Source organism: Poecilia latipinna, unplaced genomic scaffold (genome assembly GCF_001443285.1).
Source record: "Poecilia latipinna isolate Pla-1442-1.1 unplaced genomic scaffold, P_latipinna-1.0 Scaffold386, whole genome shotgun sequence".
NCBI classification, from domain to species: Eukaryota; Metazoa; Chordata; class Actinopteri; order Cyprinodontiformes; family Poeciliidae; genus Poecilia; species Poecilia latipinna.
The window spans coordinates 275,160-288,768 of NW_015113002.1; the positions used below are offsets into that span (position 1 = coordinate 275,160).

The 13,609-nt window shown below is 37.0% G+C and overlaps 1 protein-coding gene across 3 annotated transcripts in view; it reads right to left on the reverse strand.

Moving 5' to 3' along the window:
• The window catches only part of LOC106950241 (exocyst complex component 3-like 4), a 39,344-nt gene extending 35,092 nt beyond the window's left edge, over positions 1 to 4,252 (reverse strand). Inside the window, exons 1-2 of one of the 3 annotated variants that reach the window (XM_015036975.1) lie at positions 2,762 to 4,252; positions 745 to 1,182 (exon numbers count right to left, since the gene is read on the reverse strand). In XM_015036975.1, the coding sequence (XP_014892461.1) occupies positions 745 to 973 (229 nt within the window). In that variant the 5' untranslated portion in view covers positions 974 to 1,182; positions 2,762 to 4,252. Of the gene's footprint in view, positions 1 to 744; positions 1,285 to 2,761 lie in introns of all 3 variants that reach the window. The other 2 variants (XM_015036973.1, XM_015036974.1) reach the window with 2 other exon arrangements.
• Between the last annotated feature and the right edge of the window lie 9,357 nt (positions 4,253 to 13,609).

The following is a 13,609-nucleotide window of genomic DNA, read 5'->3' on the forward strand; positions in this document are numbered from 1 at the left end:
CTACAGACCGGTAGACGTGTGGGCCAAGCAGTTCAGGTGTTTTCTCCTTTCACTACAGTAACTTCTAAAATAGCTTTGTTCCCGACATAGCTTTCTCCTTACAGTTGTCCTGTCAACATATCTTCCTGTTTGAGCTCCTCCATATAGTTGCCATTGGGCTCTTTGTTGCCTCCCTTGTTAAAGCTCTCCTTGCACAAGTGAGCAGCCATGTTTGGTAGGTTTGTGTGTGACAGTTTCAACAAATATGAAAAAAAAAGACTTTTTTCTGTAAAAGGTACATACTACGGTACATCTTTAAAAACGTTCTGTTAATGACTAATAATGACACTGCGAATAAACAAGGACTGGTATTCCATTTTGTTGGCTTATTTAGCTCTGCTGCTGCCAGATTTCGCTCCGGTCCTCCAGCACCCTTATACCAGCTCACTTACAAAACAAACATCAGGACGACAAGTTTACACAAGTTTTCTACATGGTTCTTTATGGAAAAAAAAGATAATCAACATTACAACACCATGTGTGCTTGATCACAGATTTCTTTAGCTGTGCTCTCAGTAGAGTTTCTCCCTGTGTAAAGGATTACCTAACAGCTACGAAGTTCACCAACTCTAGTGTTTAGCTCATGCTTCTTCTGAGAATATTCAGAGGGTTAAAAGGTCATTTCAATGACATCACACCTGCTGTTCTAGGGGTAAAAGATACAAGAAGGACAAGCTTTGGGGGCTGAGTTTGAACGTTACTCACTGGGCGAGCCTGGCGGTAGAGAGGAGGGCGACTCTGACTCTGCTCTGGATGTGACCTTTGACTCCTTCCTGTTGGGTGAGCGGGGGCTTTTCTCGGCGGGTCGCCTAATGCTCCGCCTGAACGTCTGGAGAACGCCGAGAGCCTCTTTCGCCACTCCGTTCGCTTGCATCTTTCCGTCGCTCTGGAGGGATACTCTGTCCTCCTCCGGATTTTCGCTGGACTTATTCATTGTTGGTGAGCTCTCAGGCCATGCGAGACGCAATCGTCAGGAGGGAAATTTAAAATAAAATCCCCGGAAAATTGAAAAGTGAGTCCGCTCTCGGCTTCTGAGGGCAACAAACGGGATGTTCTTGTGGTGTTCTTGGTCCTTAGCAGAGGCGGGCTCTGTTTACAGATAACATAGGATCCAGTCTGTGCAGTTCTGATAACAAGAGTTCACTGTGAGGGGAAAGTCAAAGCACAAATTAAAAGCTGCAGAGAGACTTTTCACAGATAGTTTTGGACTTCCCACTGAAATTTGCTCTTGTTTTGCTCCAAACCCTGAAAGCAGAGAGCAAACACACAACCAGCAATCAGCTACACAAACAAGGCAGTAAACTTCCTCAGTGATTGTTTCTGTGATCACATGCAGAGAGTAAATCATTAATGTGTCCATTTTGCAGCAAATGATTAATCAAGTCAAATCAAGTCAGACAATCCATTATGAAATCTTTAAATATTTGCAGTATTCATAATGATTTTTTGGAGTTGCAATGGGAAGAATGATTTTACGCTCAATCCACTTAAACCTAAAACATATGAATGGTTTAAAATACCTGAAAAACACATTTGTGTTTTTTGGTCATTGTGAATTAAATGTACATTTATGTTTTATCTGTATTTCTTTATGCTTAATAAATAAGCAAATCATAATTATTTTTAATAGTTCTTTATAAATCTAAAAGTCAATCATTTTTTAAATATTTTCTATATCTCTCTGAAGTGCTTCCTAAATTATAACAGCATTACACTTCCTCAGTTCTACATTTTATATGGGATTTTATTCTACTTGGTAAGCAGAATAGAACCAGCAAATTTTATTCAAGTAGTTTCGTTTTGCAAAAGCAGCAGTTTGCATTCCACATAACTGCATGAGAGATGTTTTTGAAATAAATCCAACATGAGTGAGTGAGAGTGAAACAAAAGTTTGACCCAATTAGTGAATCCACCACAAAGCAGCACTACCAGGTATAAATACCAACGCTTTTGTGAGGAAACCATTACTGAGGGAGGATGACTAATTAGACACGTTTGCAAATGAAGAACAAAACCTTCTAGAAATGAATCTGATTCATTCAGTCTGCTACCACAGGCAGCTGGACGTCAGCAGGCAAAATGAAACTGAAGGTTTTACAGCTTCAGTTATACTAAGGTAACAGTTTCTTCTACAGTCAGGCAATTTGTTTTTTCTTATTAGTCACTTACTAAATATTTGCCATTACATGTTAATTAGTGGGCTGTAATTTAAGAGAAAGGGTTACCCGGTTGAATTCTTTTAAAGTTTAAAACAACATATATTAATAAATTATTAATTGTTAGTGATCCCTGAAAATAAAACTCTCAATGGTGCACCTCTATATTTTTGTCACTACGTCAGCTGTTTATCATAATAGCTGCTTCAAGTAGTTAGTAGACAAAGTAATTAATTTATTAGTCAAATATTATTAACTTAAGACCACAATAACAATGTGTTCTAGAATTATAGTACATAAAATTCATGAGGGTATCAATTTAGCAGATAAATTGAAGTATTTTGAAGCTTTTCCTCTCAAAAGTATGAAAATACTAATAATCAGTATTTATTTTGTAAGGATTGTGAGGTCACTTCCACTTAAGGTGCTGCTGCTAATTAAGACAAATGAAAAGCTTGCAAGTCATTCTGTTTTGCTTCTGAGTTTACCTTCAGGCACAAATCCAAACCTAAGGACAAAGATTTAAAAAAAAAAAAGAAAGAAAAAAATAATTAATAGTACCTTACCTTTGGACAGCAGCTCAGGTAAGATCCCGTTTTGCTTTCGTTTGTTTCCACAAACATGACTCGCTAATTTCACGTTTTTTGAAAGTTTTCAGACAGATATTAACAAAATAAATGTTGTCAGAGTTCCAGGACAGAATAAGACGCATGAAGCTGAAGAAAGCAAAAGAAGGAGCGCAGGCAGCTTGTTAAGGACACAGTCACCTCTGAAAGTAGACGTAATCTGAGCTCAGAGTGCCTAGATTTTTGAGTTAACCATTTACACAAGGAGGAAGTGATGATTACTGCTTGAATTGCAGAAAAATAACAGAATGAAAGACGGGTGGTTTCCTGTTTTAAGGGGAAAAAAGTTACTAGTAGGGAAATTTCTTTCTCCTGAATGCAGAAACTTGTATTTTGACTCATAAATCAATAGATGTGATCATTTATGACCAACAGAATGAGTTATCTGTGTGCCTTAAGTTTGTAATTAAAACATCCTTCTCTTACATTCAGATCCCTCACAAACATAAAGCTACATGCATAAACTATAACTAGTTATATGTCAAACTCTTTTCAAGAGATTACATGCAATATCTTCCCACACCACTGGATGGCGATGTAGACCACATCCGTTTGTATTTAATTTATTCCCGTCTGTTGTAAGAAATCGATGTGAATAAAGTCTTGACTTACATTTCAAGAAAGCATATTTATTTGTAAATGTTATTTGTCAATGTTATAACTTGAAATTCTATTCAATTTCACTCCTACAGCACAACAGAATCAAATGAAACTGTGGTGAAACTGGTGAGGTTTTACCTCCAGCAGAGGCTTCAGTCCTCTACGTCGTCACAGGTTTGAATCCTGGCCTGTTAATCTTTGCCGCATGTCTTACCCCTCTCTCACACACCACCTTCCTGTCGAAGAACCGAAGAAAATAAAGTAAAAAAAATAAATAAATAAATAAAGTTGGCTTCAGTCTACGTTAGCTTAGCAGTTAGCTTCAGCCTCCAGAACCAAAGAATTTTGATAAAGGAAGCATAAAAAGATTTTAAAGTATTAAGTCTTTAAAATTTTTCAGCATTCCCTCACTTCCAAAATCTTTAATTATATTCTTATAAAACAAACATATATTTTGTATATCCATCCCCATCTTTGCACTGATATTTCCATGTTAGCCTACATTAAATAGTCAAATTTCAGCCACTATCCTTTTCCTTCATTTTGTAGTTAATATGTCATACCATAATGCTCCCAAAACACCGCTTTTTTATACAAAAAAACGTTTAATATGCAATTTTTTAAATTTATTTATTTTTAATTTCATGAATCAATCTTTTCCATTTCCAAATGTGTCATTTCAAACATAACCAGCTCAAAACAGCAGAGTTGAATCGTTCTAGTAGATGTCTGGGATAATTCATTCATGAGATTATTTCTTCATGTCCTGCTACTATTGTGGATTTCAAAATGTAGCATGGCAGGCAGTTCAGGGTTTTCTGTTTTCTACTTTGATAATCGTTAAGCTGCTGCTTAACTCAGCAGCCGCTCTGCCTCACAATGGCTGCTATTGAGAGTCAGCATTAGCATAACGAACGGAGAGCTGTGGCGAGAGTGGAGTGTGTCTGTGAACCCAAATGTTTCTAAGCAAAGACCATCTTCACAAAAGATTGTCAAACTGTGGAGGTAGCTTAGGTCATATGGGCTGGTAGTATTTGCGGCCATGTTTTATTTTGTTGTGCAAAGTTATCACAGGTGGCTGTGGCTCAGCAGAAAGAGTGGTAATCATCTGGTTAGGAGTTCTGTCCAGATTTTCCATACACCGTGTGAACACCTGAGAAAAGACTTACCCTCCATTATCAATAACTCTCAACATGTAGATAATCTGTATTGTTTTGTATGATCTAGTAGTTTGACTAATATTTCAGGTCATTGTTTCTATGTTGTAGCTTTTTTGTATACCGTAAAATGCATAAAGGAATGGAAAAATAATTATTCAACCCTTTGGTTGAGTAATTATTTTTTCTACTACTTCTACTACTTCTTGATATGACAGTTTTTCTTGATTGCTTTGACCTACTTAAAGAAACTGGGATCCACTCAGTTTCTATCCTCAGTTCAGCAGAGCGGAAGACGTGTCCTCTTCCAAATGTGTTAACCATTTCTCATTGGTTTGACACATTTTCCTCAACCATTTGCAAAATAGTTAACATAGATGTCACTGAGACAGTCCAAACTCCAAAGTTTTAACTATCGTGATATCGTAGTTTCCTTTACACAAATCTTCAACTAGAAATCAGTCTGCAGGCTGTAACGGGGCAGCATTATATTAAATATATTTATTTGAGGTTTTCATCATGTTATGATGTTATTCTCTCATCAGAAATACACCTGGAGTGTTGCTTTGATTCTTTCATGCATGATTTGAGAAATCCTTTAATCTCCCGTGGCAACCATGCAGATACTTGTGTAAAGTGTCTGGGTGGACCAACTCCACTCCCTCAGACTAGCCAGCAGCAATTAACAAACACTGCTCATACTCTCAGTGCAATGCTGGTAAAAACACCTGGGTGGACCTAGCTCCGCCTTCGAAATGAAGCTCCGCCTTAGAGATGCAGTTTCCATAGCAATTAGTAAAAACCTCGTGGAACTGCTCATCTGCTCAACCAATCTCAAGGTGTTAAATTACAAAGTCAAATTTATTTTAAGTCATTTATGGTATCTACAGCATTTCTATAAGACCTGAAAGTAGTATAGTTACTTGATTGTGTTAAATCAATTAAAACGGACGCATTTCTACTTGGAAAATACATAACACTGCCCCTTTAAATGGTGCAACGTGTTTCTGTTCACCAGCATGAATCCAAGGCAGATGTGGCCCCGACTTTAAGAGAGAAGAGAATGAGTATCAATGGTGGGTATTTCTTTGCTGTAATAGATTTTATTATTTTTCTTAACTTCCTAAGAAGAAGAAAAAAATTTGAAAGACAAAAAAATTGCAAGTATTTCTGATTCTAGATCCTTTGCAAGAAGGAACATCTGGCACAGTCTTAAAGATAACAAATTACACTGGCATGACTGCAATGACAAGAAAGTTTTTTATTTTATCAATCAATCAAATTTTATTTATATAGCACATTTCAGCAGCAAGGCATTTCAAAGTGCTTTTTATTGCATTTTATTGCCCGTTATGTGATGATTGAATGGAAGAGCTCATACGCTTAGTTGCAGGTTGTGTTGTTTAAAGGCAATATTGACCTTTGTATTTTGAACATTTTTGGCACAATCAGAGCCTTTTGCAAGCAAAGTGTGTCACTGCTCAGGTGTGTTAGCTGTTTTGATAATGTGGAGTTTGAGTTGACATGAAAACAACCAAGAACACCTGTAGAGCAGAGGTATCAAACTAATTTTCATTTTGGGCCAAATCAAGATCATGGACGCTCTTAAAGGACCGGTTGTGTCAGAATGTACTGATAAAACATGTGAACAAACTTTTAAAATATTAACAAATTCTTAAAATTACATTATATTGACTATCTTTTCAATCCCTCCAGGGTTTTGCGATTGGTTTTGTGATTAATTTCTAAACATTTGTGATAATTGCACATATGAATGACGGTAAATTCAACATTTTATTCCTCAGCAGTATAGATCATAGACTATAATTTGACATCAATTAAGGCTGAGGCAGCTGTTTTGTACAAGTAAGAAAGTTAGCATCACTTCAACTCAATGTTTTTCATAATTTTTGCCCCCACTGCTTTGATTTGGTTGATAAAACAATACTTAAGCACACTGTCATCTTGATGGTTCTGTTTATGCATCCCTCTAAAATCTAGAGGGCCACATAAAAAACTATGGCGGGCCGGATTTGGCCCTCAGGCCTTGAGTTTGACATGAGTACCATACAGTGATATTTTTCTTTTTCTGAATTTAGGCAATTACAAAAAAAAACTGGGGACATGAAGAGATATAAATAAATTCTCTGGTCTGCACAAGCAGTGTCATGTAATGTTAGTCATTAAAAAAATATATATAATTAAAAATATATAAAATATATAATTAAAATGCTCTGGAGTGTTTGACTGAATCAGACTGAATGATGGATGTTTGGGTGTTTTGTAGAGTTCTGACTCTAGTGTTCCATTTAACAAATCATCTATGGTGTTATGCTAATTATGTGAAATGTTATGAAAACCCTATTTTCTAAATTGTGCTAAAAGATTGGAAAAAGACTGTAGCTGTTACTCAAGTCATTTTAATATGACACAATATCTGCAAAAGGAATGGATAACAATGAACTTAGAAGGCTTTTACTAAATTAAATATAAAGTCCATGTTAAAAACGGTTTGCATTTTAAAATTAGACATAAATTTTTCCTATTTCAGTTTGTGAGGTTTCTTTTTTCTAATAAAAACATTGAATCCTTCAATATTAAAAGCTTTTGTTCCTGTAAATGAGTCAATTTTGCTTAGATGTCAACCGTTTTAGAGTTCTCTAGCTGTTAGTCTGTGTGTTGTAGTGAAAGTTTCACACACCCTCCCACACAGAAACACACACCACCCACATGAGTGCACCATGGTGTTACCTTGTACCCACAGGCAGCCCGGGAGAGAGCAGGAATTGTGATGCTGGAACTGGTACGCCTCACCAAAACTTCAACATTCATATAGCTCATACTGTCACAGTGCAAACACTAAAATTACACGTTTTTTTTCTATACTAACATATAGTTTTCTTTTTTAAAAATGGTTTAAAAGCTATATTGAATGTTGAATGAAACCTCTAAATTAAGAAATGTATTAATTACACCTGTCTGTCAACAGCCTGACAGAAAAATAGAATGGTTTCATTTAAACTTGCCCCTACCACGACCAGCTGTGCTTTGTGTGTGTTTGCGTGTAGGCGTGTGTGTGTGTGTGTGTGTGTGTGTGTGTGTGTGTGTGTGTGTGTCTGTGTGTGTGTGTCTGTCTGTGTGTGTGTCAGTTTGTTTGCAATACCCTGTGGGGACCATTTTCCTGACACATACTACGTTGTGGGGACTCACTGCTCCTCATGGGGACCGAAGCCCCTCTCCCTCTCTCTCTATCTCTCTCTCTCTCTCTCTCTCTCTCTCTCTCTCTATATATATATATATATATATATATATATATATATATATATATATATATATGTATCAATTTAACACCTTGAAATTGGACCTCTGTCTGCTTAAAAATCTCCTGCTCTTTCTGAAACCCCGCCTCCAGTGAGTCATCACAACATGGCTCCTCTATTAACCCTGTAACAAGTAGCTATAATGAGCTCAGCTGATGCACGGTTCCACCAGGGGTCTGCTAATTGCTGCTGACTAGTCTGAAGGAGCTGAGAGGAGGAGTTGTGCTGCTCAGTGAGGCGGCGCTAGTTCCACCCAGGCATTTTGCACAGCTGAATGGTTGCAATGGAAATGAAAAGATTCCTCAAATATGCATAAAAGAATCAATTCAACATTCCAGGTATGTTTTTGATGAGGTGATAACATTATAACATGATGTAAAGCTAAAAAAAAAAGTCAATATCACATAATTTCTGTTTAGCAGAATTCCAGGTCAGATGAACTGGAGTCTGGTCTTCATTGGACTGGTTTTCAACACATTTTCATAGTATATCTAACTGATTGGCTTCATCTGGATTTATGGATAAATATTTCTGCATATAATCAGTAGAAACTTACCCCATGCTGTCTGATAAGTAATAAAGAAATCTTTGAATATTCTTGTTTAAATATTCTTTTTTTCTAGCTCGGGATTTCCAGGTTAACTCGTCCAGATGTGTAGAGCGCCATCTTCTCTCCAAATACTCAGTGTTCTGCTTTTATTCAGATTTTTGAAAATAAAAAAAAACCTAACCTGTACTCAGGTGAAAGAGAGATAACAGGTCTTCCACTAAAACAACTGACACGAGAACACCTGTAAACCATTTTGTTGAGAAACAAAATAAAGTGGGTTATTAGTGAAACTTTTTTTGTTCTTCTAAATTTCATTCTGTTAGGATTTCTGCTTTATGACTCATTCTGTTTCCACTTCTCATGACACTGGGGGGGAAGGGCGGCGGGGGCAAAAGGAGGTGAGATGACTTTTATGCCTCTGCTCTCAGAAGCTTTGTGGAAATGGTTTTAGGGGGAAATGTGGAAAAAAAGGGAGACAGAAGATAAGAAGACGAAGACAACTGATGAGCATCAGAGCAAGAGAACCTGACAGGAATATGGCAGAGGAAGGGAAGGATAAATACGGTGAGAGATGAAAGTCGAATAGGAGAAATAGAATATAGTGAGTAGTGTCAGGTTAATGGATATGGTTTATAATCACAACAGGGAATTCTTTTACTGAACATTTACACTGCTTTACGAAAGTCTTCACAGGATGTAAACATTTTCACTACATTTAATATAATTTAACAGCTTTTTGTGTGATATAGAACAACAGAAAGGCCTGCCTCATTGTGAAATGGAAATAAAATTATTCATGTTTTTTGTAAATATAAAAAAAAAGGAATCTGAAAATGTTGATAGGGGTTTATATTGAGCCCTCTTGAGTCAATAATCTGTAAATCCACTTTCAGCTATAGATGGAAGTCTTTTGAGGAACGTCTCTACAAAACATTTTATACATTATGCCTCATGATCTCCTTTTAGAATGTGTTCCATAAGAACTTTACAGCGTGGGACAACTTATGTTTCACGACCTAAAGAATGAGCATGAGGTTGAGGTGGTTTTTCGGCCGTATCGAAATAGATGCATTTCTCAAAATTGCAAAATACAAAATCAACAGTTGGATGTTACTACTGGCAGAAACGACAAAGAAAATGACAGGAAGTAGTAAGAGGATGATGATTTGTTTTTGTTTTTTTAGACAAGGTGCAGCTGGCTCCATCAGAGCTCTCACAACTTCACACAGTTTGTAAAACATTGTTGAATCCACAGCTCTTCTGTAAAATCACCCACTACAATTTTCCCAAAATGTGCATGTGTAACCACTGCCAAGTAGGCGGGGCTTGTTGCTCCAATGCCTGAATGAGATGCCGATGTCTCCTCCAATTGGCTGATAGATGATGAACGCTAGCGCCATGAATGAATTATGAATTTATCTCATGTAACTGTTTATATCTGTTGCTGCCATGATTGTTCATGACATATCACGTGAACAAATGTTTTCACATGATTTTAATTTCATTTCTTACACTGAAAAAATGAGAATGCATTGCCAACTGACTTAATTTGTTACATGTAACTGAATTAATCAAACTTGTTTTATGTTTGTTTATCATGGCAGTTAAATAAACGTAATATTTTTATGTGGATAAATTTAATTTGAGTAATAAATTAACTTGTTTTTTATTAGATCACCCGTTTTCTTTTTTAAGTGCATTTAATGAAAAAACAGTAATTGCGTAATGATTATTTTTTTCGACATATTGACAAAGATTTGCACTGCGCACATTTATTATGGAAACGCAACTTGGAGTAAAGAGGCGCAGATTTCATCTTCACCCACCACACTTAGATTTTAACTTGTAAAAAAAACTTGAAACATGATTTTTCTTTCATTTCTCAATTCAACCTTACATCCTGTTGGCTGCCTGTAAAAATTCACAGTGAAATACCATGCAGTACATTGTTGCAAAGTGACAAGATAAAGAAAAGAAGTTCAAAGGGTTTAAATACTTTTAAATGCTGTATGTGGCAGACAGAAAAAAATAAATACTTTAGCCTGACATCTCGCACCTCCTTAATAAGTGAAATCAAACTGATCTGTCGACCAGCAAAACAACACCTCTCCCGTCTGCGAGGAATAGATGGTATCAGACACAAGTTGATTTGAAGATTAATATTCTGTCAAGTGTTTTTTTTTCCTTCAATGAAAGTGTTTTTTTTTTTCACATTACAGGGCTTCCTTTAAAGAGCAGTCACCGCCTCTTCGCTGTGTGCTCTAAACTTCAAACACATTCTGCCTCAGATGTATTTTTATCCCCCTCTGCAGCCCTCTCGTCCCCTTCCAGCCCACACACTCTCCTCATCTGTGAAGAATGGGCCCGTTTTAAGAACATAGCCTGACCACTTCCTTTATTCTCCCCGCTGATGGCTAATTAAGGTTGTGCAAATTAAACGAGGGAGCTGTCAGACGGCAGAAGACTGGGGGGGCAGACAGGAGGGTGGGATTGGGTGGGAGGTGTGAAATGAAATGAAATGTGTGTGTGTGTGTGTGTGTGTGTGTGTGTGTGTGTGTTCCAAAAATAACCAGCCACCCCTGTGGCTTTATTGGTGCACTCCAGAGGACAGGGTATCCCAGCTGTGAGATGAACTGTCAGAGTCACACACACATCCTCTCTGCTATGTGGAGTCATAAGCATAAACACCCACACACACACTCACTGACTCTTATTTCATTTGACTTATTTATTTTTTTATTTTTTTGCCTTATCGTTTTTCATTTTTCTGATTTAACATTGAGAACGTTGGGTCATTTTTATCCTGCAGCCCAGTCTGGTTCAAACTGATGATTATGAACATGACACAGGAACATGTGCCATGTGTGTGTGAACGTTTTCTATCACTGAGCCATGGCAGTGAGAGCGTCTGAGGAAACTATAGACTGCCTGGTCCTTCTGGACTGAAACGCGCTCAGCACTGGGACAGAACCAGTCTCCTTCCTGAGATTATCATGGTGGCTGGACATTTACATCACGTCATTACTTACATGAAATAGTTGGAACAAATGAATTTGGAAATTTTTCCCAAGGATGAAGCAGACTGGAGCACATTCTCTTCCTGATATCTCAACTGATTTCCTTTGATCATATAATGTCAAACAATAAAGCAGTGTGTTTCACGTGTGGCCTTAAAGGGGAAGTAGTGCAATTTTATGGCACAATCAAGTAACTGTGTTGACGCCAGTTGTTCTAAAAATGCTGTAAATAACAAATGTGACTTGAAAGAAATTTGACTTGGTAAGCTAATTTTATTTATATAGCACATTTTCAGCAACAAGGCAGTTCAAAGTGCTTTATATGAACTAGGATAAATACAAACAAAACAATAAACCAAAGGAAAGAGCAAAAAGAAAACCAAAAGAAAACATAAATTAGATGCTGCTTCCATGTTTGGTAAAATTGGTGAGGCATAAAACTGTTAGTTCTCCATGATTGGTTCTATAAAGTAGATTATGCTAAATGTTGATTTATGGTATTGAGTAGTTTCTCTAGAAAAACTAACAGAAGTTTGTCTGGATTCTAGTCATTTAGTAATTTACTAAATTTAGCACCTTGAAATTGGGACTCTGTTGCTTTAATAAATTCTGCTTTTTCTGAAGCTCTGCCTTCAGTAAGTCATCACAACACTGCTGCTTTATTAACATCCTTTTTATCTGCTTTACACTGAGAAGTAGCTCTTATAATGAGCTCAGCTGATACGCAGGTCCACCAGGTGTTTGCTAATTGCTGCTGGCTAGTCTGAAGGAGCTGAGGGGGGGTAGAGCTGCTCTTTGAGGTGAAAGCTCAGAAAATGCAGCTCTGAGAAAAAGATGAGCCTGGGGTCCACCCAGGCATTTTTCACAGCTGAATAGTTGCCATGGGAGATTGAAGGATTTTTCAAACATGCATGAAAGAATCAAAGTAACACTCCAGACTTGTTTCCTAACCCAGAAGTGTTTTAAGGAAAAAATAAAAAAATAAAATGTTCTCGCCATTTTTTTCTGGCATTTATCAAATAGAAGTAATTTGGGTAATTCTAACTGACCCAAAACAAGAGAGGTTTGGTCTGCTTTAACTTCAGACAGTGAGAAAAAACACAGAATAAAAAATGACTGATAATGATTTCAACGGTAAATTCTTCCTTCTTTACAGGCATTTATCCAGGATTTCTTTTCTGTCTTTTTTAACCAAAAATATCATTCTACTGGGTTCTTCCTTATGACTGTAGAGCTAAAAACAGACAATAAGACAGAACTCTTAAAGAAAAAAAAACATCTTGAAATGAATATCATTGTACTTTTCTCACCCTGCCTATCCGCATCAACACACAGATATGAACTAAACTCTGCAAAAGGGGTTTTAAAAGGCCACCAATTAAAGTGCAAAGCAGTAGGAGCTGGATAGATTTTAAATAATACATGACATGTGATCAGCTCTGCATCACCAAAGACTCTGATGAGGGAACATTTCAACATTAAAACAAAATCTGACACCTGAGCAATTCTGTGTAAACGCCTCTTTCTACTCAACTACCACCGATTCATATTTTATCATCAGAACAGAGAAATTCTTGCGCGCGTTTTGGGACCCATTTATCTCTTTCTTTGCTGATAAATCATAAATGAGGAACTCGGTGAGACGAGCGTTCAGTGCAAAGCGGCGATTGCTCCGATGTATGAACAGTAAGTCTGTGCCAAACTGTTGAGCAAACGTCTCACATGTTAAAATGATTCCATGATGTGAATACTGAAGTCCTTGTGGTCCCAGGAAGAGCTTGGGTCTGGCAGTTGAAGACACACAATACAACTTTATAGATGTTGGCGTCTAAAATTGATCAGTTATGTAAAATTAGCAAATTGATAAACAGGAAAAATAATTGAACTATCCTTTTACCCTAAAAACAACCAAATAAGCAATTAAGATTAACTAAGAAGAGAGGTGGAAGATGGGAAAACGGACCATTAGAAACGGTTGGTTTTGCATCTCTGTAGCGTTTATCTGAAGCTAATAGTTGATAATCTGCTAACATTACCTGAGACGAGTCCAGGATGTGTAATTATTGTGTCCAACTGTACAACTGTATGTCAGTTAGCAGAGATTTTCTTGGAAGGTAGATTATCACCAGTGGGACGATGATGAG